Genomic DNA, 25,268 nt, shown 5'->3' on the forward strand with positions numbered 1-25,268 from the left:
AGGTGAGTTTGTGCTGGTTTCAGCTGACAGCAGGTACATTTTTTGGGTTTATGTGTTAAGAGTTTTAATTGCTTTTACATTTTTGGAGAAGTGAACTGAGGTGATGTATTGTTTAACTTATCATAAAATCATAAGATTTTTGATTTTATGATTGGAAATTTTACATTTCGCAACATTTTATTATATTTAAATGTGAAAAAACATATTTTTTAGTCATATTTCGTAATTATAGACATTTTACAAGTGTAACATATAATCTCGATTATAAATTACATCATTAGAAATCATATTTTAACAGAAGGTACAGTGATATCCCACTCAAACTATATATTGGCACACTTTTGTGTACATTTTTAGTAGAGAAGCAGCATTTTCCTCCTGGAAGATAATATACTGTAGCTGCTGTGCATGTGGAAAATACACTGATAATACAGCACAGTCCAGATAGGACGGTAATTTGAATAGTTTTTGACCATATAAGCCATTAATTACTGTATATGTCGCTGTGTAAATACAGGGTTATACATTTCACCAAGCAAGAGGTGGATTTGTTTAGTCTTGTTTTCAATAAAAGGATATTTTTAGATTTGTGGTACTGTCCACATGGCAACAAGTTACCAACTACACCCCCTTAAATGTTGAATATTTCCATTATTCAAGCAATTTTAAGCAATAAAAGCACATTAAACTGTCTTTTTTTAAATCATATTTAACTAACAATTCGTGCACTAGAGGGTTGTGTTGCCACAGAGAGGTAAATCAGCACCACTTATGCAGAATAATTGCAGTTTAGTGTGCAGAGAAACTCCACAGCAGGCTGCAGATCCTGTGACCTCCCCACAGTCTGATCAAGATGGCCGCCTGAGTGGAGAATTCACACATCCCCAATAAAACTAATCCAACAGCTAGCTTCCCACACAACTCCAACTGTCCTGCCAGAGGAGGGTGGATGAGAGGAAGGTAGGGGCGATGTTTGCCCCTGTTTTGAAAGCGGAAGGTGAGATTAATCGCTGAGGACGACGCCGGAGAAATGGAATAAAAACAGCGCTGGTAAGGAATTCAGAAACAAACCAGGTTAACACACCGGGAGCTAAGCTAGCTACATTAGCCGGCTAACGCGTCCAGTAATAACTAACAGGCTAACTTTAGCTACACCTGCTAATTTACAGGTGGCTAACAACAGGCTGTTTAATCATGGCTAGTGTTCAAGAACAGTCTTGAACAATTAGTGGCCACTATAATTAACTCTCAAGATGAGTGTTAAGCCTGTTTGTTGTGGTTAAATGTCAGGGGCTAATGTTTCCTGCTAGCACCATTAGCTAACTGTAATGCTAACTAGGTTAGTTAGCATGTTTGCTAGTTTTGTAAACGTTTTAAAGAGAACAGAGGAAAATGAAGCCCTGACGCCTTTAAAACGCCAATCAAGCTGCTTTTCTGCGGTATGTGTCTTCTTGTGTGGTGTAGTAGGTTAGCCAGAGGCTCTTTAAATGACAGAAAGAAGAGGGGAAATGGGGAAAAGTTGTATTAATAATATAGTTATAGCTTGAAACGGTTTCCATGGGTGTTACAACGGTATTTGTGACCGTCAGATTCTGTGCCCTGATGTGGGATTTCATCTGTAAACATCTATTTTATAATATGCAACCTGAAAAACAGCACTACAAGGTAATTATGTGTATTTATTAATGTGTTTAGATACTTTTACTATACTTGAATATTTAAATTTCATATACAAATACAAATACTTTACTTTTTACTGCAGTACATTTAAGTGTTTAAGCATATTTACTGTTTACTTTGAATAACTTTGAATAAATACAATACATATGATGAACTTCTAAAATAAGATACATCATTGGAGGCATGTAAAACAGGGCCGCAGCTAACCGTTATTGTCTCAATTGATTATTTTCTTGATTAATTGATCAGTTATTTGGTCTATAAGATCCCAGAAAGTGGAGAAAAATGTCAATCGGTGTTTCCCTAAACCCACGGTGTCATCCTCAAATGATTAATTATGTCCACAAACCAAAGATAATCACTTTACTGCCACAGAGGAGTGAAGAAACCAGAAAATATTCACATTCAAGAAGCTGGAATCGGAGAGTTTTGACTTCATTGTCTTTGAAAAATTACTCTAACTGATAAATCGATTGATGATTAATCAAAGAACTGATTAATCGCTGCAGGTCCACTCTGAATGTAGCTGAAAATAGCTCCACCTTAACCAGCTGTGATGTTAAATCACTGCTCATGTGTGAATGCATCAGTAATTATATTCCAGTAATAACATTTATATATCTCACAGTTAAAGGAGCTACAGCTTCTTTTACTTTTGATCCTTGAAGGACATTTTGCTGAGACTTTGAAGTGATATTTTGAAGACTTTACTTTTATTTTTTCCAGAGTTACATCACTAGATCTATTTCAGTAAAAGTTACGACCACTTCCTCCATCACCACTGGCCAATACACATGTTATTATGAGGTTTTTTTCCATAGCTGACCCAGTAACTTAACAGATTTCCGTCCCTGGAAGGACGCTGCCTAATCCTACCTGTCACCTGACCTCAGGTGTAGCAGCGTAACGCTTTTACGTAAGTTGGATCAATCAATTACTCATCTTAAATTGTGAAAAAAAATGCCTTTTGTGAACAACTGGTGACTCCAGATTCACTGAAGTGCCTTTTTTTACTGCGATGATTAACTGTAAGAGGTGTATTTAACAGGACTGACTTCCTCATTCTCATCCTTTAGTAGCCGACATAGTTACTCGTGTGACACAGCAGGACAAAGAGAGTTACTGTAGGATGAGGAAGGGAGAAGGTTGTGTGTTACACTTTACCAACTCACGCTGACTTGTGGAAAGAGCAGCCGTAGTGTTGTGGAAGCTTATTAACACTATAGTAGAGTCTACATCAGTTGTTTTCTGTGAGTGATGCAGGATTATCAAATCAAATCTGGACTCGTTAAAGGTAATCTGACACACGTCATCACGGATCACATAGAACAGAATAGTAAATATTGTCTTTGGCACCATATCGACTGTGCAAATTGTGGATTTAACGCTTCCTTTTAAGGCCGTCTGTCATTTTTTCTGGAGGAAAAAGTGTTTGTGTAACAGTCGCTCAGACGCCTTTTCATGAAGCAGCTGATTTTTTTTAGAAGATGTTTGATGTTTGTCCTCAGTTTTAAACAGAGAGCTATTTTCATCCATGCCAGAGACCCGCTTTCCTAAAATTTGACCCATTTTAGTTCCCAGTTAGATTAACCCATTCCTGCTGGTCCATCTCCCAGTTTAAAACAGCAGTCTATTTAGCAGCGAGAAGTTTATTTACCTTTCTTTATCTCCTACCTGCTAAAATGTGTCTTAATGTGAGCAAATCATTGTCATGCAGAACGAGGATTTAGTGGTGGTGGGACAAATTATATCAGATTTTATTTTTTATGATACTTTTTAATGCCTGAATCAATATTTTAGTGCAACGGACCCACAAATTGCTTGATAAAATTAGCCTCAGAGAGTCTGTCTGTGCTGTAGATCAGCAAATTAACCGTAAATAGTGTGAAACCTTTGAACAGTATAATCATTCTTATACATCCTCTCATTGCACTAACTCCTAGTCAATTAAATAAAAGTAAAAATAACCTATTCCCCCTTGGAACCCCCTTTTGAGGCTCCCCGAGCTCCAGGTTTGCTGCTGCTGCTGCTGCATCTGATCAAACAGATATGTTTTCCAGCAGACTCATTAAAATATTCACTAATTAAAACCAGTTTACATGATGGAAGAATTACAGTGCGACAGCAGTGCAAATTTCTCCTCCTAGCCGGTAACTTTTCCGTATCCTTGTGAAAAGCCCTGTGGTGTTATCGGAGCTGAACTTAGTGGCAGTGACGGTATTATTGATCTTAATACTGTGTGTTTAGCTGCCAGGCAGATAATCCCTCTGTGCCACATTATCATCACACTTTTCTCTTGACTCGTATTCTGAAATGAGGGGATTTAGGACTTCTGTCACATTGTTTTTCTGGAATATTTCCCTCTGGCAAACCGTTCTTGCTGCTCTTCTTTCTGTAGTTTGCTCAGCTGAAGAGCTGCAGGTCCTTTTTAAAGCTTTACAGTGTGACTACTGACATCCCCTCAGGTGGTGGCGCTTCAGCCTCAGTGGGAAAAACCCAGACGTTTTACAGGAAATCTATAGAAATTGCATTGCAGATTATAGAGAACTCAACGAGCGCCTCCTCTTACAAGTTGCAAAGAAAAACACCTACAAAATCAAAGTATAGACAATATTTTCTTTTACCCAGAAGTCACTGAAGTAGTCAGGTGGGTATCACTGACACTGATGAAAGGAAAAAACTCACATGATTCAACACAACATGTTTGTAGTGAAACTGGCCTGTGGGAGAATAATGGGGACACTTCCTCATCTACTGCACTTCAAACCAGAGCTGCACTTTTTCAATTCCTGCACTTTGGTCGTCTTTAGTTAAGGATGTTTTGGAGTGATAGCGTACTGACGAGAGATAAAGCAGCGCACTGTCTATCATCATGTGACAGTTGATACAGTGAGTACTGTAGAGTGCTGCAGGACAGTCACACAGATTATAAATGGTCTTTTTTAGTGACATAAATGCTTCCACCTGTTTGGGTGTCATCCACACAATCCTCTGAATATCCTCTGTAAACCCAAACAACCATTCCACAGATTTAAACCTTATTTTTTCAGTTTTTTGACTCCATAATTGTCCTTTGACTCATGCAGAGCCAGGCTGTTCTTCCACTCATTCACAACCTTAAGTCCGTTTTGTCGGACTCGGTGCCAAGGAGGAAACTGAACAATGTTCTCTAAACAAAATAGAAATACACGATGTTTGTGTGGCACATCTCATAAAAAAAGTCGATCCATAGTTAAAATTTAAATTTCCTGAACTATTTCGATCCACTTTGGGGTTTGTTGGAGACCCTAAATATGTGATATCATGATTCAGCTGTCTGGTGAACTTTGACCCCAGTTAATTAAGCTGTATGTGCTTGTGTGGCAGCGTCAGTCTATTCTTAGTAAATATTAACACAGGTTCACAGTGAGGTTGGTCCCGTGCAGTTCCTCTGATTTGCTGCATGTGTAATGAGTAAACACGAATGTCACAAAGGGTGTGTCAAGACGTGACCCAGATTCTTGCTGTCAAGGAGAGTTTTACATGGCGTTATATTGGAACAACACTTTCTATTCACAGAACCACAACAAATGTTTTTCTGTGTTTTTCTAGGACTTGGAGGGGGTTAAGGGCCCTTTGTTTTAGCCCAGCATGGACAGCTTCTTCAAGGCGGCTGTGTGTGATCTGGACAAACTGCTCGATGACTTTGAGCTCAGCACTGGTAAGAGTTATATACAAGTACTGACTGTATATATCTGCCTGTTGTTTTCTCTTTTCGTTCATGTGGTCAGTCCAATGTCAGAAAAGGAGATTAAATGTCCCATTAAATGCCCAAGTTGGCGTTTTCAGATCTCTTGTTCAGTTCAGAAATAAAATATAATTCTGTTTACAGTAACAGAAGCATCAAATCCTCACTTTAAGAAACTGGAAAAGGTCAATTTCAGTCATCTTTGCTTAAAAAATGACTTATAAACATCTGCATTTGTTCAACAATTACAGGACAAATAGAGTAATTCTTAAAATCAGTAATGTAGTTTTATGTCTAAATGTCTAAGTGTTTAACTTGTTTTGTTCTCCTTTTTTTATTCCAGAGGAACTTGAATGCAAATCTGTTTTCCTGAAGCCGTCTGTGCACCCCTTCTCCTCACTGGGCTCGCAGTGTTTAACCTCAGAGGCGTCCACCGGCCCACCAAACCTCCCGGACCTCAATTCTCTTCATTATGGTTCTGCCACCAGCTGTCCCGACCACTCCAGCAGTATCCACCGCAACGCAGACGACAGGGAGGTCAAAGGTCAGCCACTCACCGCGGTGGACCTCCTCTCGTCGGTGGACCGCCGGCCAGCTAAAAGCTCCGCCCCTCCCTGCCCGGACAGAGCTCTGAAGCCAGTGTGCGACCTTGTTAATGACACGAGCTCGGCCATCCTTGTCAGGGCCAACAGCCACGATGCTTTCAGCGAACTCGACATGGTGGAAAAGCAAATGGAGGCAGAGGAGGAGGAGAAGGAGGAGGAGGAGGAGGAGGCGCTGCTTGTGGACTTTGACAGCCCGGTGGTGACTGCACATGGAGAGGAGTCAGGCCAGGGCGCCAACGGACAGCGAGCCTGTGCGGGTAAAGACGAGCTGCTGGGTTTAGATTCCTGCGAGCAGGGCGGCGAATACTCCGCCTCACTCTGCCTGCTGGACGTCATTCTTCCTGCCGCAGTGGAGAGAGGCTGCGAGTCCACCGATGATTCACCACCACCAAGGACCACTGAGTCAGCTGACAAAGAGGACTGTGAGGAGGTGGCTCGCACAAACAGAGCAGTGGATAACGCCTCAGACCGCTGTGAAGTGGACGGCGCTCTGCCTGTTGATTGCATTGAAGAAACAACAACAACAACCTCAGCGAGTAAAGACGATGAGTCACAAGAAGGCTCAGACAAAGGTGAGGCTGAGTGTCCTGTAGGTTTAAATGCAGGAGCCTCAGGCAGCGAATCAGTGGGCCTGTCGTGTCTGCCGCTAGCTGTGTCCATGTGTGGAGCTCTGGTGAAGACCACAGAAGAAGAGTCTGGGCAGGTTACGGAGCAGCGTGATGAGGCAGACGTCTCTGAGAGCACTGAGGCAGACTCCCTGTCAGCGCTGGAACCCAGCGGGGACAAGTCCTGCTTAGAGGAACCCGTCGACTTGTCGGTTCCTGTGTCCCAGCAGGTTGTGGAGGGCAGGGCGTCACCGGAGGGGCAGCATCTCCCTCCTGAACCTGCTGCTCCTCCTGCTGCCGCTCCCTCCTCAGACCTCTCCTCCTGCGATCATCCAGAACCCAGCCCGGTCGATCCTCCCGAGTTTGGCTTCGAGTATCTTCCTGAGAGCGACCAGGCCGAGCTGCTGGTCACAGACGAGGAGTTGGATGCGTTCCTGCAGGCACACACTGAGGCAGAGCAGGCCACAGGCGTGTCTTACTGCAGCAACAGTGGAGGTTATACTCAACCCGAGAGCCTCTCGGAGTCCAACGGAGATCTGGAGGGCAGGCTCGTGGAGGAGGGGCTGCGGCGCTGTGGTGGAGGCACACAGGAGGATTTAGAGGGTCTGGCGTCTCCTGAAAGCGACAGAACGATGTGTGTGTCCGCAGAGGGAAGCTTAAACCACGGTGCTCCATCACTAATGCAGGACTCTTGCGGGCCTTGCCAAGAAGAGTCAGAACTAAGCCATTCTTTGACCAGCAACACTTTCCAGTCCCAGCACAGCAGTAGCCCTGATCAGCAGCCCTCCTATGGAGGTGCAAGACCTAAACAGCTACACTGCCAAACTGCTAGATCTCCACCAGCAGGGGAGGAGGAAGAGGAGCAGGCTCAGGGGCTCAGTGGTTCCACAAAAGGGCCAAGTACATCAGAGGAGGTGGAGAGTTCACCCACAAGCCCCAATCCTGCAGAGGAGCATTCCAACATTAAGGATTTGAGCCTTGTGTGCACCACTCAGGAGCCTCAGGATTACAGTGTGGGGTATGACGAACTCTCAGAGCCCCCGCCTTACCCCGGGGAATCCCCCACAGACGGTGCCAGGTCCGTGAACTGGAAGAGGGAGGGAGCGGAGGAGCTGGGGAGCAGACAGCCCGCCTGGGTGCCAGACTCGGAAGCTCCCAACTGTATGAACTGCTACCAGAAGTTCACCTTCACCAAGAGGCGGCACCACTGTCGAGCCTGCGGAAAGGTAGGCGCCATCGGGTGTCTGGGTCCAAAACCCCCAAAACAGTCAGTTTAGTGAGATGAGGGAGGGCAGCAAACTTTCACAGTAGAGAGTCTTGAATTAGGGAAATGTTGTTGGAAAAGTTAATCAAACTATTGTCAAATCGACTGACTGACTAATGATTGATCGTTGAAGCTCTCTATTAGTTTTGTTCAACAGTTCCAAGTGAATAAGAGGACAATTAAAAGTAGTGCTCAGTATTTGACAGCCATTTAGAAACACCTCCCATTTAGCAAAACATGGGCAAAATGTAAAGCAGTTTTCTTTACATATGTGGTCTTCAAAGCTAGAATGATGATTGATTGACTTATTGTCAATGTTTTAACAGGAACATCCTCTGTTTTAAAGGATAACTCTGGTGTTTTTAAAACTAGGCTTTACATATTTTTGGTTTGAAATGACTGATGGGTACAAACAGATTTGGAATTGGTTCAGCAGATCACTTCAGGCTAATCATAATCCTTTGGGGCAACTGCGCCTGATCAAAGTAGGTCCACTCGAAGTGTCTGACAACATTATGGGAAGGATCCCTACAGAGATAGACCTGTAACATCCTTTTGGTTTAACCATAAACAGCTGTTGTACTACTTTTTTCAAGGCCACCAGACTCCATAGACGAAAACAGTAATTTTACCTCGCAGAACGCAGGAGTTGCTGATCTATTGCTGCTTTGATTGGTGTTTTAAAGGGCTAGTTCGGATGCAACACAATATTTGTGTGACATGAAATAATACAAAGAAACTAACCAAAGTCACACAATAACACAAACTAACTAACTGACCAAGGCAGCGATGGACCAGCAACTCCTGAGTTCTGTGAGGTAAAATCCCTGTTTTTATGAATGTAGTCTGGTGTGTGTGCATCCCTTCCATAATGCTGTCAGACACTTTTAGTGGACCTACTTTGATCAGGTGCCGTTGCTCCAAAGGATTCTTGGCTGCTGACAGAGGTGATCTACTGGACCAATTCCAACACTTTTTATATCTATCAGTCATTTAGACACCAGAATATGTGGAAAATAGGGCTCAAGTTTACCCTTTAAGAGCCTTTACACTGTCTAAAGTTAATATTTGACTAAACAGTCTAATGTAAATACATGATACATTTAATCGGCTTCAGTTATGTGCTTGTTTTACATACATTTCTTCTGTAACCTTAATATCACAGGTTAAGTCAAATGAAGGTGGAAGTTCTCATGACGTGTTTCAGAAATAGTTAAATAAAATGGATCACGTCCCAGGACCAAATATAGCTCGGTGGATTCATGGACGCAGAGAGCATGAGTCAGCAGATCTTTTTCCAGCTCCTCTATAGATCTGTACTGAGCCGGGTGTCCTAAAGACGGAGCTAAGTCCCTTAAAGGCCAGTGATTAAAACAGCATTAGAGAGGCCTGTTAAGGATGTGTTATTGTTCACACCACCGCTGCTGCTCGGCGGACTAGACGGACAACATGTTTAGATTTACTGTGCATTGATCTTTTCCCCTCCCTTTTTTTTATATGATGGGAATTAATTGTCCGTGCGAGTTTTGAAGCATATCTCCTCCTTCGTCACCGTCGTCCTGTCTTCCTCTGTGGCAGGTGTACTGCGCCGTGTGCTGCAACAGGAAGTGTAAGCTGAAGTACTTGGAGAAAGAGGCTCGCGTGTGTGTCATCTGCTTTGACACCATACACAGAGGTAAGGCCCCCCCCCCCCCCCCCCCTTTGCTCGGTCCGACTGTCCGACGCCGCGATTCACTGCGACACGTTGACACACACTCCAAGCTAATCTGTAACACCGCAAGTACGGTTTTAGTTTTCTAAAATGGAAATATGTGCAGTGCGCTGCGATCAACACATTCAGGCGTCCAGGAGCTGCTTGACGACTGAGAATCATTAGAGGTGATTTTATTCTTTCCACCTAGTTTCTGATCTGTTGTCAGTTATTGACAAAACCCCTGAAAGTGGATTAAGGTGTTGTGTTTGCTCAGATTATTCATGTGTGTCTCCTGGAGGGACGGATGTTATTGGAAGAATGTGGTTTTTGAGGCTTTTTTAATATTGTGATTTCATTGATTTATTGTTTTATGCTAAAAACATGTGACTGCACAGGATTCGAAGGATAACTCTGGTATTTATTTTACATATTTTGCCGTCTGAAGGACTGGTTGGTACAGAAAGTTTTGCATAAAAGATATCGTTTTAATCACAATATTAATAAAGCTGAAAAACCACATTCTTCTAATTGTCCCTCATGTACCTACCAGTCCTTCAGATGCTAAAATATGTAAAAATAAATAGAGCCCAAGTTTAAAACATCAGTTATTCTTCAACTATGGCTTTGGGTTTCTATTTGGATATTAAATTTTGAAAATCAGTTTGTCTTTTACCACTTTTTCACCACTTTTTCACCAGATGTGCAGCCGAGCGAGAGGTGAAATGTTGTTTGAGAAACGATTTAAAGTTTAATTGACGCTCCTTTGCCAGCAGCCATTAAAATTGATAATATGGATTTAGGCAAAACCAAACACAACAGCAATAAAGACAATTAAATGATTAATCAAAAAGTTATTTGCAGGATTCGTACAAAACCTCGAAAGTTTAGAAAATGCTTATTTCCAACATAAGCTGGTGCGTCATCCACAAAATCACTTATGTGAACCAAAAATCTGTCAATATTTTTAAATGAAATGATGATTATAATCATAAAACCTACAATAAAAGTTAGTACGAACAGCTGGTGACAAATAATTGATCTCTGTGGGTGTAAAACTTTTTTTTTTTTTTTTCGCAACTTATCGTAACAAATTAGATGTGATGACAAAGACTTTGAGATTGTGGACATTTTTGTCTTGTGTAGCTTGAAAGTGACTCAAAAAGTGAGATCTTTGAAATGTCTATCGAACACTTTTATAGTGATTAATGATCATGTATGATGTCATAATTGTGACAGCCATATCAATATGTCAGTGTTGTGTCTACATCTTGCTTTGCTGCCCCCAAGTTACCAAGTTTTTTTTAAAATCCCGACATCGGAGCAGAATCATGGTGAAATCCTAAAACAGACACATTAAAGCTTAATAACACCAGAGCAACACTTTAATTATGTAGTTTATGAATATTTAAGGCACCAAACAGCAGCACACAGCAGCTCAGGGGCTTTTTAATTAAACATTCAAACATTCATGTTAAGAATTGTGTCTTTGCACAAGCACCACGTTGATTTGCGCCTTAAATTCAGCGATTTAACGTCTGCTTTGATTATAAAAGGCGAGTTTCAGAGAGGCACCGCATCTGGTCTTAAGGACTGCAGCATGGACAGGGAGAGAGAGATGGGAGGGGGAAGATGGATGGAGAGAGAGAGAGAGGAGAGTTATAGCAGGACACTGGCATTTGTCCTTGATTGTGTGTGTGTGTGTGTGTGTGTTAGTGTGTGTGTGTGCGTGCACTACAGCATCCGCCCAATGCAGCAGACATGTGATGCTCACACACGATGTCTAAATTAAGAAGAAAGAGGTGATCCACTTTTTGTGGCCGGCGGACGCCCGAGCGAGTGTGATGTGATCTCTCTCTCTCTCCTTTCCCTCCCTCGGCTCTCCATGGCTCACATCAGTATGGATGTGAGGCTCACCGCACACACTCCAGCCTGACGCTAACAGGCTAACGCGGCTAATAACACACTAAGGGAGGAAATAGGCGAGGAGCGGCTTCGGCAGGGCAGTGATGGGAGCGTCTAAAGTCAGACTCAGGAATATACTGGCAGTGATGTGGACTGGTTGAGTTTTAGCAGAGGGGATGACGAGGTAAGAGGCGTCCGACTGTTGTTATTGTGTCGCTACTGCTGGTTTGTCGTTGCTCTTATGATCCATGCAGACACTTAAAGTGCATTTTAACGTGGAAGAGTCTGTGTATTAGCGCTAAACTTGAAATGGGGTCATCGGTGGATTTTGTAATTGTACTTGAAGTATTTTGCCTCGAGCCCTGGATGACTTTTTTTGTGCCGTGTCATCCTTTCCTTGCAGAACAAGGTGAAACAGCTCTCTGATGCTGTGGGACTAACAACAGACTTTTTGTTTTTCCGCTAACAAGGCTCTGAATCACTTCATCTAAGCCGCGTTCCTCCTCCTGATGTTCCTGCGCTTTTGAAAGCCACGCTGTAGTTGTTGTCACTACACAATCCATCAGTAAAGATCTATATATGGCTGATCAATATAATGTAGACGAGTGCCACGTCAGCGTTTTCTGGGAGTGCAACCGGAAGGCGTCACAAACTGCTTTCCTGGAAGTAATAACTCACGTCAGTACTGTTTGCAATAACCTTCGTTCTGCAGGTGAAGCCGAGCTGTCATGCAAATGTTAAAGGGATAGCTCAGATTTTTTTTTTTAAAGTGGGGTTGTATGAGTTGTTAAACTTTAGTCAGTGTGTTACCTATATTAGATGGAGGTCCGCACGCCTTTAGGTTGTTTTTACAGCTTTACCTTGCTGAAAAACAGTCCTTTCCGACAAGGAACTGTAGCCGTTATATTGCTCTCCACAAGGCCACCAGACTCCACTGACAAAAACACTAATTTTACTTAGCAGAACATGGGAATTGCTAGTCTAGTTGCTGTGACTTTGGTGTTTTGAAGGGTTAGTTCGGATCTAAAACTTACCCTTTAAAACACCAAAGTCACACAATAACAAATAAGAATCTAACAAATGAAGGCAACAGTAGACCAGCAATGCCAGGTGTTCTGCAAGGTAAAATCACTGTTTTTGTCAATGGAACCTGGTATCTTTTGAAGAGAGCGTAGATGCATTTAACAGCTTCAGTTTCCCATCAAATATGGCTTTCTGATGGCAAGGTAAAGCGGTGAAAATATTCTAACTGTAGAGTTGATACACTTGATACATCTTCTTAGGTGGCTAAAATCTGTTTTTCTTCTGCCCTCATACACAGCAGTACATGCTTCTCCAAACTTGGGCCATGCCGACCACCATCTACTGTAGGAGATATACTGGCTATGAAGAAGGACCTCATTCAAACCCCACTTCAAATAATCCAAACTATCCCTTTAAATGTGCCTGATGTTGTTCTAGCATAACGGTTCGCTCAAGAAACATGTGACTGAACCGCACAAATCAAGCTTTTTCCAAGTCCTAACATTGAAAACAATTAATTGTAGCTACGAGGATGTACTGCACATAAGCATAAGCAGTTTCCAAACACAAATGAGTCATTACGGTAATCACAGTCACTGCCCAGTGGTCATTACAACAGCAGCAGTCTGGTCTATAAATGTCCTCTGAGCTGGCACAGTCATGCTCCTGCTCCAGTTCTGCCTCTACATCATGTGATGTGATATCAGATGATCGGAGAGTATCATCCTCATCATCAGTCGCTTCAGGCACATCTTCATTTTCACACTTTCTTCCATCACAATCCTCCATTATCAGAAATCTAACATACAGGATTTATTGTATCGCTGACACAAAATGAGTCAAAGAAAAACAGTAGAATAACAAAGATTTAGATTGTTTGACATCTGGGAAATGTTAAAAACAAGAGAGAAGCGTGAAGAGAAGTGGCTTTAGGGCTTAACTGAATGAAACGAAGGCCATAAACGGGGTGTGATGCGGTCCTGTGTGACTAAAGAACTGAGCTACCGCTATGCTACATTAAGCTAGATTAACTAGAGGGCAGAAAATAGGTTTGAAAACAACATCACAGCAACAGGCCTTGATATCAGCCACTGCATCAACTTTTCCAGTTGTTTCAGCCAGAATCTTTAGCAACACTCGCCTAAATTAGCGTCCTTACACGGCCAGCAGAAACGGCACTATCCATCAGTTTTAGCTGCGACTTGTGACTCGTGTTTGATCGTCCTTTCTGAGCCGCCACAGAAACTTTAAAGCAGTAAACCAAACTAAACCATCTGCTGGTACAGATCTGGCCACTCTTTGAGGTTTTAATTTTGAGACTTAGATTTAAAGGCATAACAAATTGAGACATTAATTTCTTTAACAGACGAAAACTAAACAAGGCTCTGCAGAGTCTGCAGCTTGTAGCTCAAAGCGCTCCTACAGGAGCAGCATTGCTTTGAGTTAAATGTATAATGTTTGCATGCTAACAGGCTCACAGTGAAAATGCGAACACGCTGTCGATGTTTAACGTCCTGGATTAGGCACAAAAATGTGCGTGTTAACACTAAACAGAAAGGGCTTTTGAAGCTGATGAGAGTTAGATTCATATTTAAACTAATATCAGTAGAGTTTTTCAGTACTTTACAAAAGAAAAATGTAATTTATGTTGATTAAAAGATTAAAAAAAACTCCAAAAAGCTGCGATGGGGACACTCTTTCTCTTTCCAACATCTCCGTCCGTAGAGCCAAACCCCAGTTAGGCTAAAAACATGAAGCGAACCTGTATTGGGGCTGATATTTTGTTAACAGTAGATAGAAGTGATTTGCTGTGAGTTTGTGCTAAATGAGCACATCTCTGTGACACCTTTCTCCTTGTAGCCCAGGCCCTGGAGCGGATGATGAGTCCTGCGGGTCCCAGTCCAAACCCCAACGTCCCATCTGAGTACTGCAGCACCATCCCCCCTCTGCAGCAGGCTCGCGCCGCCGGCACCCTTAACTCTCCTCCACCGACCGTCATGGTGCCTGTGTCCGTTCTCAAACACCCAAACAACGACAGTATGACCACTCTTAAGTACCGCACCCAGTCTGTGCTTCACTGCTGGCTTGTTCTCCTGGGCTGTAGCCGTGAAAAGACCTCCGCTTTCTGTGTCCACCAGGTTGTCCTCGTGAGCAGAAGCGCGTGTGGTTCGCCGATGGCATCCTGCCCAACGGAGAGGTGGCGGACACGACCAAGCTGTCGGTGACGAGCCGCAGGAGCTCGCAGGAGTTCGGCGGCGTCTCTCCGGACCAAATGACCGTAAGACGCGGACACAACATCCTCACAGCACAAGGACACTTTATAGGACTTTTTTTTTTTTAGGAATGAGTTCCTCCTCAGGCAGTGAAAGGATACTTCTGGTATTTTTAAACCTGATCCCTGTTTTTACATATTTTGGGCTCAAGATGACTGATAGGTACAAAAGGTAGATTGACTCAGCCAGCAGCAACAAAACGAGCTGCAGTGGCTGTAACGTAATCCTTTGAGGCAAATGTGCCTCATCTAAAGTGCTTGTTTTTACCACCGACAGGCTCAGATTGTTATTCTAAGTGTGTGACAGCGTTCTGGAAAGGATCCCTACAGAGAGAGACCTGGAAGATCCTTTTGGTTTAACCACAAACAGCCGTTATATCGCTCTCTGCACACACACCAGACTCCATTCACAAAAACACAGATTTTACCTTGTAGAACATGGGTGTTGCTGGTCAACCGCTGCCATGATCGTTGAGTTTGTTTGTGTTATTGCGTGACTTTGGTGTTTTAACGAGTCAGTTTGGATCCAAACTAACATGTTGGTTCACTGATTGAGGTGATGGCAGACAAACAACTCCTGTGTTCTGTGAGATAAAATTACTGTTTTTCTAAATAGAATCTGGTGACTCTTTTGAAGAGTTAGTATCGCTCTCTTCAAAGCCACCAGACTCCATTCACAAAAACAACATTTAAAAAGTAATTTGTGTGTGACTTGTGTGTTTTATCCTTTAATAGGATATTTTTCTGCTTCACACTTTCCACAAATACGACAATACGAATACGATATGTATGAGATGTAAGATTTTCCATGCCGGTGACCGCTTCACTGTGATTATTGCACACATGGCAAAAAAAAAGAACTTGAACTTGAATCCACAGAAATATAATGGGACTCACCCTCTCATTTCAGCCTGGCTCAGCGGGGTCGGAGGTTGGAGGCAGCGGCTCCTCGGCCCCCGAAGCGTCTGGGGTGGCAGAGGTGGTCCGACCTCCGATGTCTGGACCCTGGGATTATGCTCTGCTCTCTGGAATCAGTTCTTCAGTGAGGAGGGTCCCCAGTCTGCTGCCGGATAATGAGGACGAGCTCCCTCCACTGCTCATCACCACTGGAGAGGATGAAGCAGGAGGTCTGTGTTTATTTCAGTGTATTTGCATGGTTTAAATTGCTCCTTTTGAACATGAACCACTTTACTGGTCCAATAGATCACCTCAGCCAACAGCAGCAAAATGGGCTGTAACAGCAGTTCCCCACTTTGGGACAACTGCACCTGATCACAGTAGGTCCACTAAAAGTGGACTGACAGGCTCAGAGTGTTATTCTAAGTGTGTGACAGCATTATGGAAAGAATCCCTCTGCAAACACACCAGACTACATTGATAAAAACAGTAATTTTACACGAGTGCTTTAAGTCTGCTGGTGCCTCAATCGTTGAGTTTGTTTTTGTGTTATTGTGTAACTGTGGTGTTTTAAATGAATAGTTTGGATTCAACACAATGTTTGTGTAACACAAAAACTAACCAATGATCACAGAGGTAGAGCAGAAACTCCCATGATAAGCGAGGTAAAATTATGGTTTTTGCCAATGGAGTCTGGTGTGTGAGCAGAGAGCGACATAACGGCTGTTTGTGGTTAAACCAAAAGGATCTTCCAGGTCTCTCTCTGTAGGGATCCTTTCCATGATGCTGTCACACACTTAGAATAACACTCTGAGCCTGTCAGTGCCAAAAACAAGCACTTTTGATCAACAATGGATGTACTTTGATCTGGTGCAGTTGCCCCAAAGGATCACGTTGCAGCCATAGCAGCCCATCTCATGGCTGCCTGCTGAGGCCATCTACTGGACCAATTCCAACACTTTTTGTGCTTACTAGTCATTTATAAACCAAAATATTAAAAAAGACAGGGCCTAGATTAGGTATTCATTAGGTTATTACTTTGGATTGTACGCATGTAACTTAAAATGTGCTCTGCTGTGTTTTCCCTTTAGATGTCTTGGTCGAGGAAAGTCCTGCCCCGTGTCAGATCCTGCACTTACTAGAAGAGGGAGGACCCCGACCTCTGACCTTTGTTCTGAACCCCAACCTGCTGGTCAATGTCAAACTGGTGACATGTGAGTGGATCTTCTCTCTTCTTCTTCTCCTCTGTTTTCACAGGCACTCCTGCAGACCCTGTTAACTCTCCCTGTGTTTTTGTTTGATCCGATGTCAGACTGCAGCCGGCAGTGTTGGTGCTTCGGCTCCACCGGGCTGCAGGCTCTGGGGCAGAGAGAGTTGGTGTTTTTGTTGGAGTGTTTGCCAGAAGAAAAAACTCTCCCTAAAGACCTCTTCACACTCTATCTCAACATTTACCAAGAAGCCCAAAAAGGTAGACCACACACACAGTAAAGGCCATTTTGTTTGTCTTTATTTCTCTCAGACGGACAGAAAACAAAGACTACTAAATCATTTCTGCTCTATTAACAGGGAAGTTTCTGGAGGAGCTGGACAACGTGACTTTTACAAGCAGTTTTCTGGGCAGTAAAGACCACGCCGGGATGCTCTTCTTCTCTCCCACCTGTCAGCCTCTAGATGGCCTCACTCTCCCACTTCAGCCTTTCCTGTTTGGCCTGCTCGTCCAGAAACTGGAGGTGCCGTGGGCCAAAGTCTTTCCACTCAGGCTGCTTCTACGGCTGGGAGCTGAATACAGTGGTGTGTGTGTGTGTGTGTGACCTTCTATACTGTACCTGTACTGTACCCTGTATATCATGGGATTTCTGGAAAGCCATGGAATTAATGGGATAGTCTGGATAATTTAGAATTTTTTATAAAACAAATTTGTACTGCTGTGGACAGGGGCTGCACAAAAACAGATTTTAGCCACCTAAAAAAAGGCCCACCTATAATAAATCAGCATCCATGTAAGTGTGTGTTATGTTCAGAATATTTTCACTGCTGTATGCGGACGTCAGACAGCCCTTCCTGATTGGGAACTGAAGCTGTTCTCTCTCTTTTTCCTCGCTTGCCTCAAAGCCACCAGACTCCATTGATTAAACGTAGTAATTTTGCCTCGCTGGACACAGGGGTTTGCTGGTCTATTGCTGACTTGATCGGTCAGTTCCTTTATGTTATTGAGTGACTCTGGTGTTTTAAATGGACAGTTTTGATCCAAGCTAACGTGTGAGTTCACTGAGTGAGGCAGCAGTAGCACAGCGAGCTCCTCTGTTCTGTGATGTAAAATTACTGTTTTTGTCAATGGAGTCTGGTGGCTTTGAAGTGAGCAACGAGAGAGGAACAGCTTTAGGGAATATTATGAAAAAGAATGTTTATTGACCAAAACCATGTTTTTTTTTTGCAATGTTAGTAATCATCTGCTTTGGGTTCGAGGACCTGTGGACTCTAATGTAAAGTGCACTGTTACAGAACACTTTTTTCCATCCGTTTGTCCACAATTACTAAAAGTGAGACAGTTAGTTGATTAATCAATTGATGTTAGGTGATTAATATGAACATATTTAGATAAAAATGCCAAAAATGTCCTGATTGCGTCCTCTCAATTATGAACATTTGCTGCTTTTCTTCATCTTATGTGGCAGCAAACTGAATATCTTTGAAGTATTTGGACTACTAAGAGAAAAACAAGACATTTAAGAAGTTGTGATCGATTAGATTGTAGATTAATTGAGAAAATAACCACCAAAATGAATCAATAGTGAAAATAAAGGTTAGTTATGGCAATTTGATTTATTTTAATCCAGAATTATTTGAGGAGAAACATCCCTTGATGAAAAATGAAATAATTGTTTTCACCTATTAAAGCAAACTTTATACAGTAATGTCTGTAAATGAGGTCTTTTAGTGTCACTAACCAGAAATGTTATGGTTTATATAATGTAATAAACCAAATATGTTCTCTTTTTCAGTGTATCCCACTACACTGATGAGCATCCGCTTTCGGGACTCTGTGTTTCGAGAGACAGGACACACAATTATGAACTTACTGGCTGTAAGTACTAAAACACAAGGCTGATGCCTAAAGCTGTGTATTTCTGTTTTAATCCCATTTTTTAAACTGCCTTTAATTAAATGACAGAGAAGGTTGTCTCCGCTGTTAATCATTCTGAAGAATTGGGTTATTTCCCACATGGCACCCCACACTGCTGTGGTTCAGTCTAATTAAAGGATAATTTCAGGATTTTTAAGGCTGGGCTAGACCTGTAAGATCCTTCTTGTTCAACCAGAAACAGCGGTTATATCGCCGCATTCAAAGCCACCAGACTCCATTGACAAAAGCAGTAAGTTTACGCAAGGGCTGCTGGTCTACTGGTGCCTTGATCTTTTAGTTTGTTTGTGTTATTGTGCGACTGTGGTGTTTTAAATGCTTAGTTTGGATCCAACACAATATATATGTAACACATAAAATAACTGATCAAGGCAGCAGTTGACCAGCAACTCCCATGTTCTGCAAAGTAAAATTACTATTTTTCTCTATGGAGTTTGGTGCCTTTGAAAATAAGGATGTAATTGCTGTTTCTGGTTAAAACAAAAAGGATGTTACTCTTTAACAGAAAGGTTTATCCCTATTACTCGCTTAGATATGAAGTTTTAAAATAATAATTAAAACATTTGCTGCCGTACATATTAATGTTGTTTATGCCCAGTGTTGTTTGCCTGTACGTGCAACCATGAAAATAGTTTATATAACCACATGGCTCAGTATCCTTAAGCTGTTTCTTTTTCTTTGTCTCCACAGGACCTGAGGAACTACCAGTACAGTCTGTCAGTTGTGGAGGGTCTGAGGATCCACATGGAGATGGGCCACAGCTACATCGACATTCCCAAAAGCAGCTTCAATGAGGTCAGAAAGCTGAACAATAAAGTCATTCGCTTTCCTGCCAAGGGTTAGATGGGAAGATCCACATCTCTATTTTTTACATAATTTGGTGTGTAAATGACAGAGATAGACCCGGAAGATCATTTTGGTTTAACCACAAACTGTTCTGTCGCTCTCTGCACACACACCAGACTCCATTGATAAAAACAGTAATTTTAAGTTGCAAAACATTGGAGTTGCTGGTCTGCTGTTGCCTCAGTCGGTTAGTTAGTTTGTGTTATTGTGTGACTTCGGTGTTTTGAAGAAATGGTTCGGATCTTAACTAACCCTTTAAAACCCAGAAGTCACAGAAACTAGATCAGCGACTCCAGTCTTTTCTGCCAAGTAAAATTACTGCTTTTGCCAATGGAGTCTGGTGACTTTGAACCAAATTGTATACCAGCAGTTATAATGTATATATAAGATATGAAAATGGGGCCGAAGTTTAAGAAGTACCAAAGTTATCCTTTAATGGTTGTGTCCAGATACAACACCTTCAATTCAAAGTGTTCCTTTCGTTTTGCAGCTGCTGGCTCACAATATATAGAGCGGCTAGTAAGTATGCTAGCAAATAATAAGCTGTGCACTACAGATGGTTAACTGTCTATATAATAATCTTCCTTACAGATGCAGAAGGTGGTGAATGCATCCAATGAGCACGTCATCAGTATCGGAGCACGTTTTAGCACCGAGGCCGACTCTCACCTGGTGTGTTTCCAGAACGAGGAGGGAAACTATCAGACGCAGGCCAACAGCATGCCCGGGAAGACCCGCACAGGTGAGAGAGTTTGTGTTAAAGGATAACTTCTGTAAGTCCTATTTTTATACATTATTATATGTCGTTTTCAAAATGATTAATAGGTACAAAACGTTTTGGAATTGGTCCAGTAGATCATGTCAGTTAGCTGAGAATAGGCAACAATGGCTGTCATTTACATAACCAGACTCCACTGAGAAAAATGGTAATTGTACATTGCAGAACAATGTACGTTGTGTAATTTAACTCTACTTGTGCCCTATTTTGTACATTATATATGCATTATAACTGTAGTCATATCATTCGGTTCAAAGCCACCAGATTGCAGTGACAAAAACAGCAATTTTATCTTGCATAACACTGGAGTCGCTGATCTAGTTCCTGTGACTTCTGTGTTTTAAAGGGTTAGTTCAGATCTGAGTTAGCTCTTCAAAACATTAAAGTCACACAATGGTACAAACAAACTAGCCGATTGAGGCAGCAGCTGACCAGCAACTCATGTGTTCTGCAAGGTAAAATTACTGTTTTTGTCAATGAAATTTGGTCTCTTTGAATAGAGCGTTGTAACAGCTGTTTGTGGTTAAACCAAAAGGATCTTCCAGGTCTCTGTCTGTAGGGATCCTTTCCATAAGACTGTGCACTGGTTATTGTTGTCTCTTGATTCAGTTTTACATGAGTATTTAATCCTCTGGTGGTCTGTGGTTTGCTACAGTGACTGGGGCCAGTTTTGTGGTGTTCAATGGAGCCCTGAAAGCCTCCTCAGGCTTCATTGCCAAGTCGAGCATTGTTGAAGGTAAAGCCACTGACTTATCGCCTCTTATTCCATCAAACCAAGGCTGTGAGGAGCACAGCACCTCGGCCTAAACCTTCACCACGTGTGACCGACCTAACTGGGATTTTGTCTCTGTGTGTCAGATGGGCTGATGGTGCAGATCCCTCCGGAGACAATGGAGTCTCTGCGCGCCGCCCTGAAGGAGCAGACGGACTTCCACATAGCCTGCGGCAGGAACAACGGAGGGGAGCTCCGAGAAAACGTCACTGTGCGCTGGGTGGACCGGAGTTCGCCCGTTAACACGGGGTAATGACACGCACACACACACACACACATTTCTGTGCACCATTGCACTACTGTCATGCCACATACTCTCTCTAATCCAGCTCGCACCGTCCCCTGGTCCTCCTCCTGGTCCTACGTTGTCATGGTAACAGTAATAAACACGTGGTTAACGTCGCAGTTTGATTTCAAGCACCAAAACTACGTGAAATTAGCTAATAGTACTTATCTTTCTTTGGGTGGATCGACCCTTTAAATCTTTTTGCTGTAGTTTCTAGTATTAAAATCAACTCCGTTTTTATTTATATGGCCCAAAATCTCAGTTTGCTTCAGGGGGCTGCTTGCAATCTACACGGTGTAGGACACAGGCGTCAGATGTTTTTGCTCTTGTGGTGTTATTCTTTCTTTACGTCGTTAACACGAGCACTGAGGAGGTGCTTCTAAGCTGGCAACAGAAGAAGAAAGTAGCATGAACTCAGTTTATTTGACTCTATTTTGAGGCTTCAGCTGGCAGAGTTAATCAAATTAAGAGGACAAAACCCCCTCCTTTTGTTTCTGCGCTGAGCTGTAAAGAAGGAGTAACACAAAGAGGGGATTTTGTATTAAAACGTGAAACTTATCCTTTTAAGTTCAAATTAAAAAGTAAGAGCTCTGTAAATATGTAAATGCTTGTTGGGTTTAAGAAGCCTGGTTATTGTTGTCGGTTGCCGATAGCTCATAGCCATAAAATGATTAACCGCACGCACACCGATGGAGTTTCCCTGCTCATATATGAGTGAATGGACTCGCTGTCTGTGTAAATGTGATTATCCTCATTAGCCGCGTAATCGTCTGTTTATGTGTAATGTGATTTTCTGCAGCAGAACCAGCGGGGTCGACGGGAGGCCTCTGGATGGAGTCTGCAGTGTGAGGATGCAGCAGGACACAGAGTTTGAGTCAGATGGACGCACCATCAGATGCACGGAGGTGAATCTTCCTCTTAATTAACTTCACGTCCTTCCCAGTGTGATCTGTGGAGCCTGTTTTATCAGTTTCAGCCAACAGTTTGTCTGTTTAACATTGGGTTGTCTGTTGTTTTTGTTCGGACTGACACATTACACACAGCATTTGTTGCAATGAGACGTTCTGACAAATTAAAAAGTGAGCCGATGGCACTAAATCTAACTTCTTTCAATAAGCAATAAGGCAATGAAATTAACATGATATCATGTTTGTTTAGGACATAAACTAGTGAGGTTACTGATCTTTGCTTTTAGTCCGTCATGTGTATCCGGTCCAGAGGATTTCAAAGCCCAAAACCTTTCAGACAAGCAGACAAACCTGGGACACGGAGCTCCATGTGGGCGTTTAGCTGCTCAAACAGTCTGTTGTTACTCAACTGGACACATGACGGATGCTAATGATAGCTTTGTTAGCCTCCAAGGCTAAAAACAAAGCAAGGATGGACCAGACGCCGGCTAATTTTAACCTTCATCACGACCCTGCTGATTCCTCCTTCTTCCTTCAAAGCCATTTTTCTTATTTTAATCCTAAACTTTAGAGAAAGGAAGGTTCTGTTGTCCGGATTGAGGCGATGCTACACTCTCATCATTTTCCTCTCAGGATTACCAAAGGCACATGTGACACCTAGTGGTAAAATCCAGTATTACCAGTCCGGTCCAGTTTTAGGCTTAATATCAAACCGGTTTGAAAGTTTTTACATGAGCCCAATCCTAGTTTCTATTTTTTAACATGCTGACATGAATAAAAAACCTTTTTCAACAGCAAAAAAGCAGCTTTTGAATCCTTCAGAAGAACAAAAATATCATTAGAATATTAAAGGAGTATCCAAAACACTGCATATCACAGGATGTAATCCACAATATTACAAACTGAAGGTCAAAAAAGCTGGATTGAGCCAAACTAACTGAATGGCAGCAATAAAGTATTTCATGGTGACTGTGGCTGTTCCACCAGGTGAGTGAATGTGTGACTGTCCCTCCAGGTGTTCTACCAGCTGAAGACTCCAGACTGCAGCCTCGTGTCCGTGCTGTCGTCCTGCAGCGTGTTTCAGAAGGAGATGTCTTTGGCCGCCTGCAGCGCCCTGACTCCTCACCTCGCTGTCCTCACCTCCAGCGGCATCAACTCGCTCTCTCTACGCATCTCTACGCAGGCCGATATGGTAAAAACTAGAGCTGAAACAGACACAAAATTCACGGTTTCGGTACGGAGGCCAAGGTTTGGCTACAACAGGTAAAACAGAGGGAGAACATAACATTTTGAGCTTTTATTTTGAAAAATACACCATGAACAATGGGTTATAGGCTGTAGATATTACTGAAATGTTTAGTTTTGCTGCAGTAGAGGAGGAAATTTACCTTTCTGTTTCCTTCAAGGAGTCAGGACTCCACCTCCACCTCCAGCAGCTCCAACAGTATCATGCCGCTCACACACACACTGACCCTGAAAACCCACTGGACTCGTCTGAGTCCTGTCCCGGCAGCGAGTGTTTTTCCCTGCTGATCTTTCTGCTCAGATTTATCTGGTTTGGTTGTTAAACTGATGTTGGAGCTTCTAACGGGATCAAACAGGCTGCGTTTCTTCTTCTGCAGCTTTAAATGTGTCTCTTGGATGTACTTCCTGCTTTGTTGTGCTGCAGCTACAGACAGCAGCTAAAGTCACAGTCAGAGTGTTTCTCCACATCCAAGATGAACCTCTGGTCGTCATGGTGTTAAAAACCCTCTGAGCGGCTGACGTCTGGCCTGGTGCCCCCCCCATTAGAGAATAATACTGATGTGCTGCTGGAATAAACCACTAACAGTCTGCAGGGGGGCTTTTATTTTGAAAACTGAGCAGATTCTCTTTGCTGTTTGTTTGTCAGGCTTCCTGCTCGGCTCCTTCTGGGACGGTGGGATTTAAAGCGTTAACTAGAGCTCACTTTAGTAGTTTTTAGCACTTTGGTCCCTCAGAACAGGTTCCAGTGACGCTTTTTGGCCACGACAGAAATCAAATGTGTTTTCTAGTATATTTTAATAGTAATTGTTTGGGTCACGTATCGTTAGCACACTGAACATCCTGTATCCTTTATGATTCGTAACACACTGCTGTGTTTGGAGCATCTCCCTCGTGCTGAGTGAGTGTTTGTGTGTGCGTCTGCTCTCAGGTGGAGTACCAGGCCGGCTCCGGAGGCAGGCTCCTCCCTCAGCGCTACATGAACGAGCTGGACAGCGCCCTGATCCCCGTCATCCACGGAGGTAGCGCTAGCGTGCCGCAGACTGCCATGGACATGGAGTTCATCTTCTACATCACACACACCATCTAAACGCAGACCCGACACACTTCAGCGCACATTGGAGTGACACACAAAAAATAAATAGATGAAAACTCCACTCGACAGAAGGTGGTTGAGCACAGAAAAAGGAGCTGTTGATTGTAGCGGGACATGCTAACGCAGCAGTTTGCACAGTCGGACATGCAGCCAAACATTAGGGTGGGGGAGGGCGAGTAGCCGCGGGGACGACGTGCCCGCTCCGATGTATTTGGAGGGATGTAAATTGGGTTTTCTCTTGCGGAGCTGCTTGTACGTTTGTGTGTCGTGTGCTCACCGAAGCTGCTTTAACACAAGAAGCCAAACACTAAACAAGGAATACGACGACATGACCAAATGCAACCAAACTATGAAACCGTTTTCCTCTGCTCTGCCTTCCAGGCTCCCTGCTGGCGTCCGTCAGCTCGGAGCACCTCAGTGAATGTTTCCCACGGACACTCGAAGTCGAAATGTCTCTCATTTGGATGTATTTATTATATTTTAATATGGGCTTATTGAATGAAATGATGATATTAAAACAAGGGACATTA

At 43.0% G+C, this 25,268-nt stretch overlaps 1 protein-coding gene across 1 annotated transcript; it reads left to right on the forward strand.

The window, feature by feature from the left end:
* Nucleotides 1–960: 960 nt before the first annotated feature.
* On the forward strand, nucleotides 961–25,268 carry zfyve16 (zinc finger, FYVE domain containing 16). The gene is made up of 18 exons (XM_070850653.1): nucleotides 961–1,050; nucleotides 5,272–5,380; nucleotides 5,751–7,843; nucleotides 9,460–9,556; nucleotides 14,360–14,536; nucleotides 14,638–14,777; nucleotides 15,682–15,898; nucleotides 16,760–16,882; nucleotides 16,981–17,136; nucleotides 17,235–17,459; nucleotides 18,671–18,753; nucleotides 19,501–19,605; nucleotides 20,248–20,398; nucleotides 21,090–21,170; nucleotides 21,293–21,455; nucleotides 22,292–22,397; nucleotides 23,416–23,592; nucleotides 24,574–25,268. The coding sequence occupies exons 2-18, from the start codon at nucleotides 5,311–5,313 to the stop codon at nucleotides 24,730–24,732; spliced, it is 4,323 nt and encodes a 1,440-aa protein (XP_070706754.1). The 5' UTR covers nucleotides 961–1,050; nucleotides 5,272–5,310; the 3' UTR covers nucleotides 24,733–25,268.

Source organism: Pempheris klunzingeri, chromosome 19, assembly GCF_042242105.1.
Source record: "Pempheris klunzingeri isolate RE-2024b chromosome 19, fPemKlu1.hap1, whole genome shotgun sequence".
Classification (NCBI taxonomy): Eukaryota; Metazoa; Chordata; class Actinopteri; order Acropomatiformes; family Pempheridae; genus Pempheris; species Pempheris klunzingeri.

Bases quoted from the DNA above. Each gene is read 5' to 3' on its own strand.
- zfyve16 (XM_070850653.1), top strand. From the start codon at position 5,311: ATGGACAGCTTCTTCAAGGCGGCTGTGTGTGATCTGGACAAACTGCTC. The intron at 17,460-18,670 runs GTGTGTGTGTGT...TCTCTTTTTCAG, and splicing joins GCTGGGAGCTGAATACAGTG to TGTATCCCACTACACTGATG. The intron at 23,593-24,573 runs GTAAAAACTAGA...GTCTGCTCTCAG, and splicing joins TCTCTACGCAGGCCGATATG to GTGGAGTACCAGGCCGGCTC.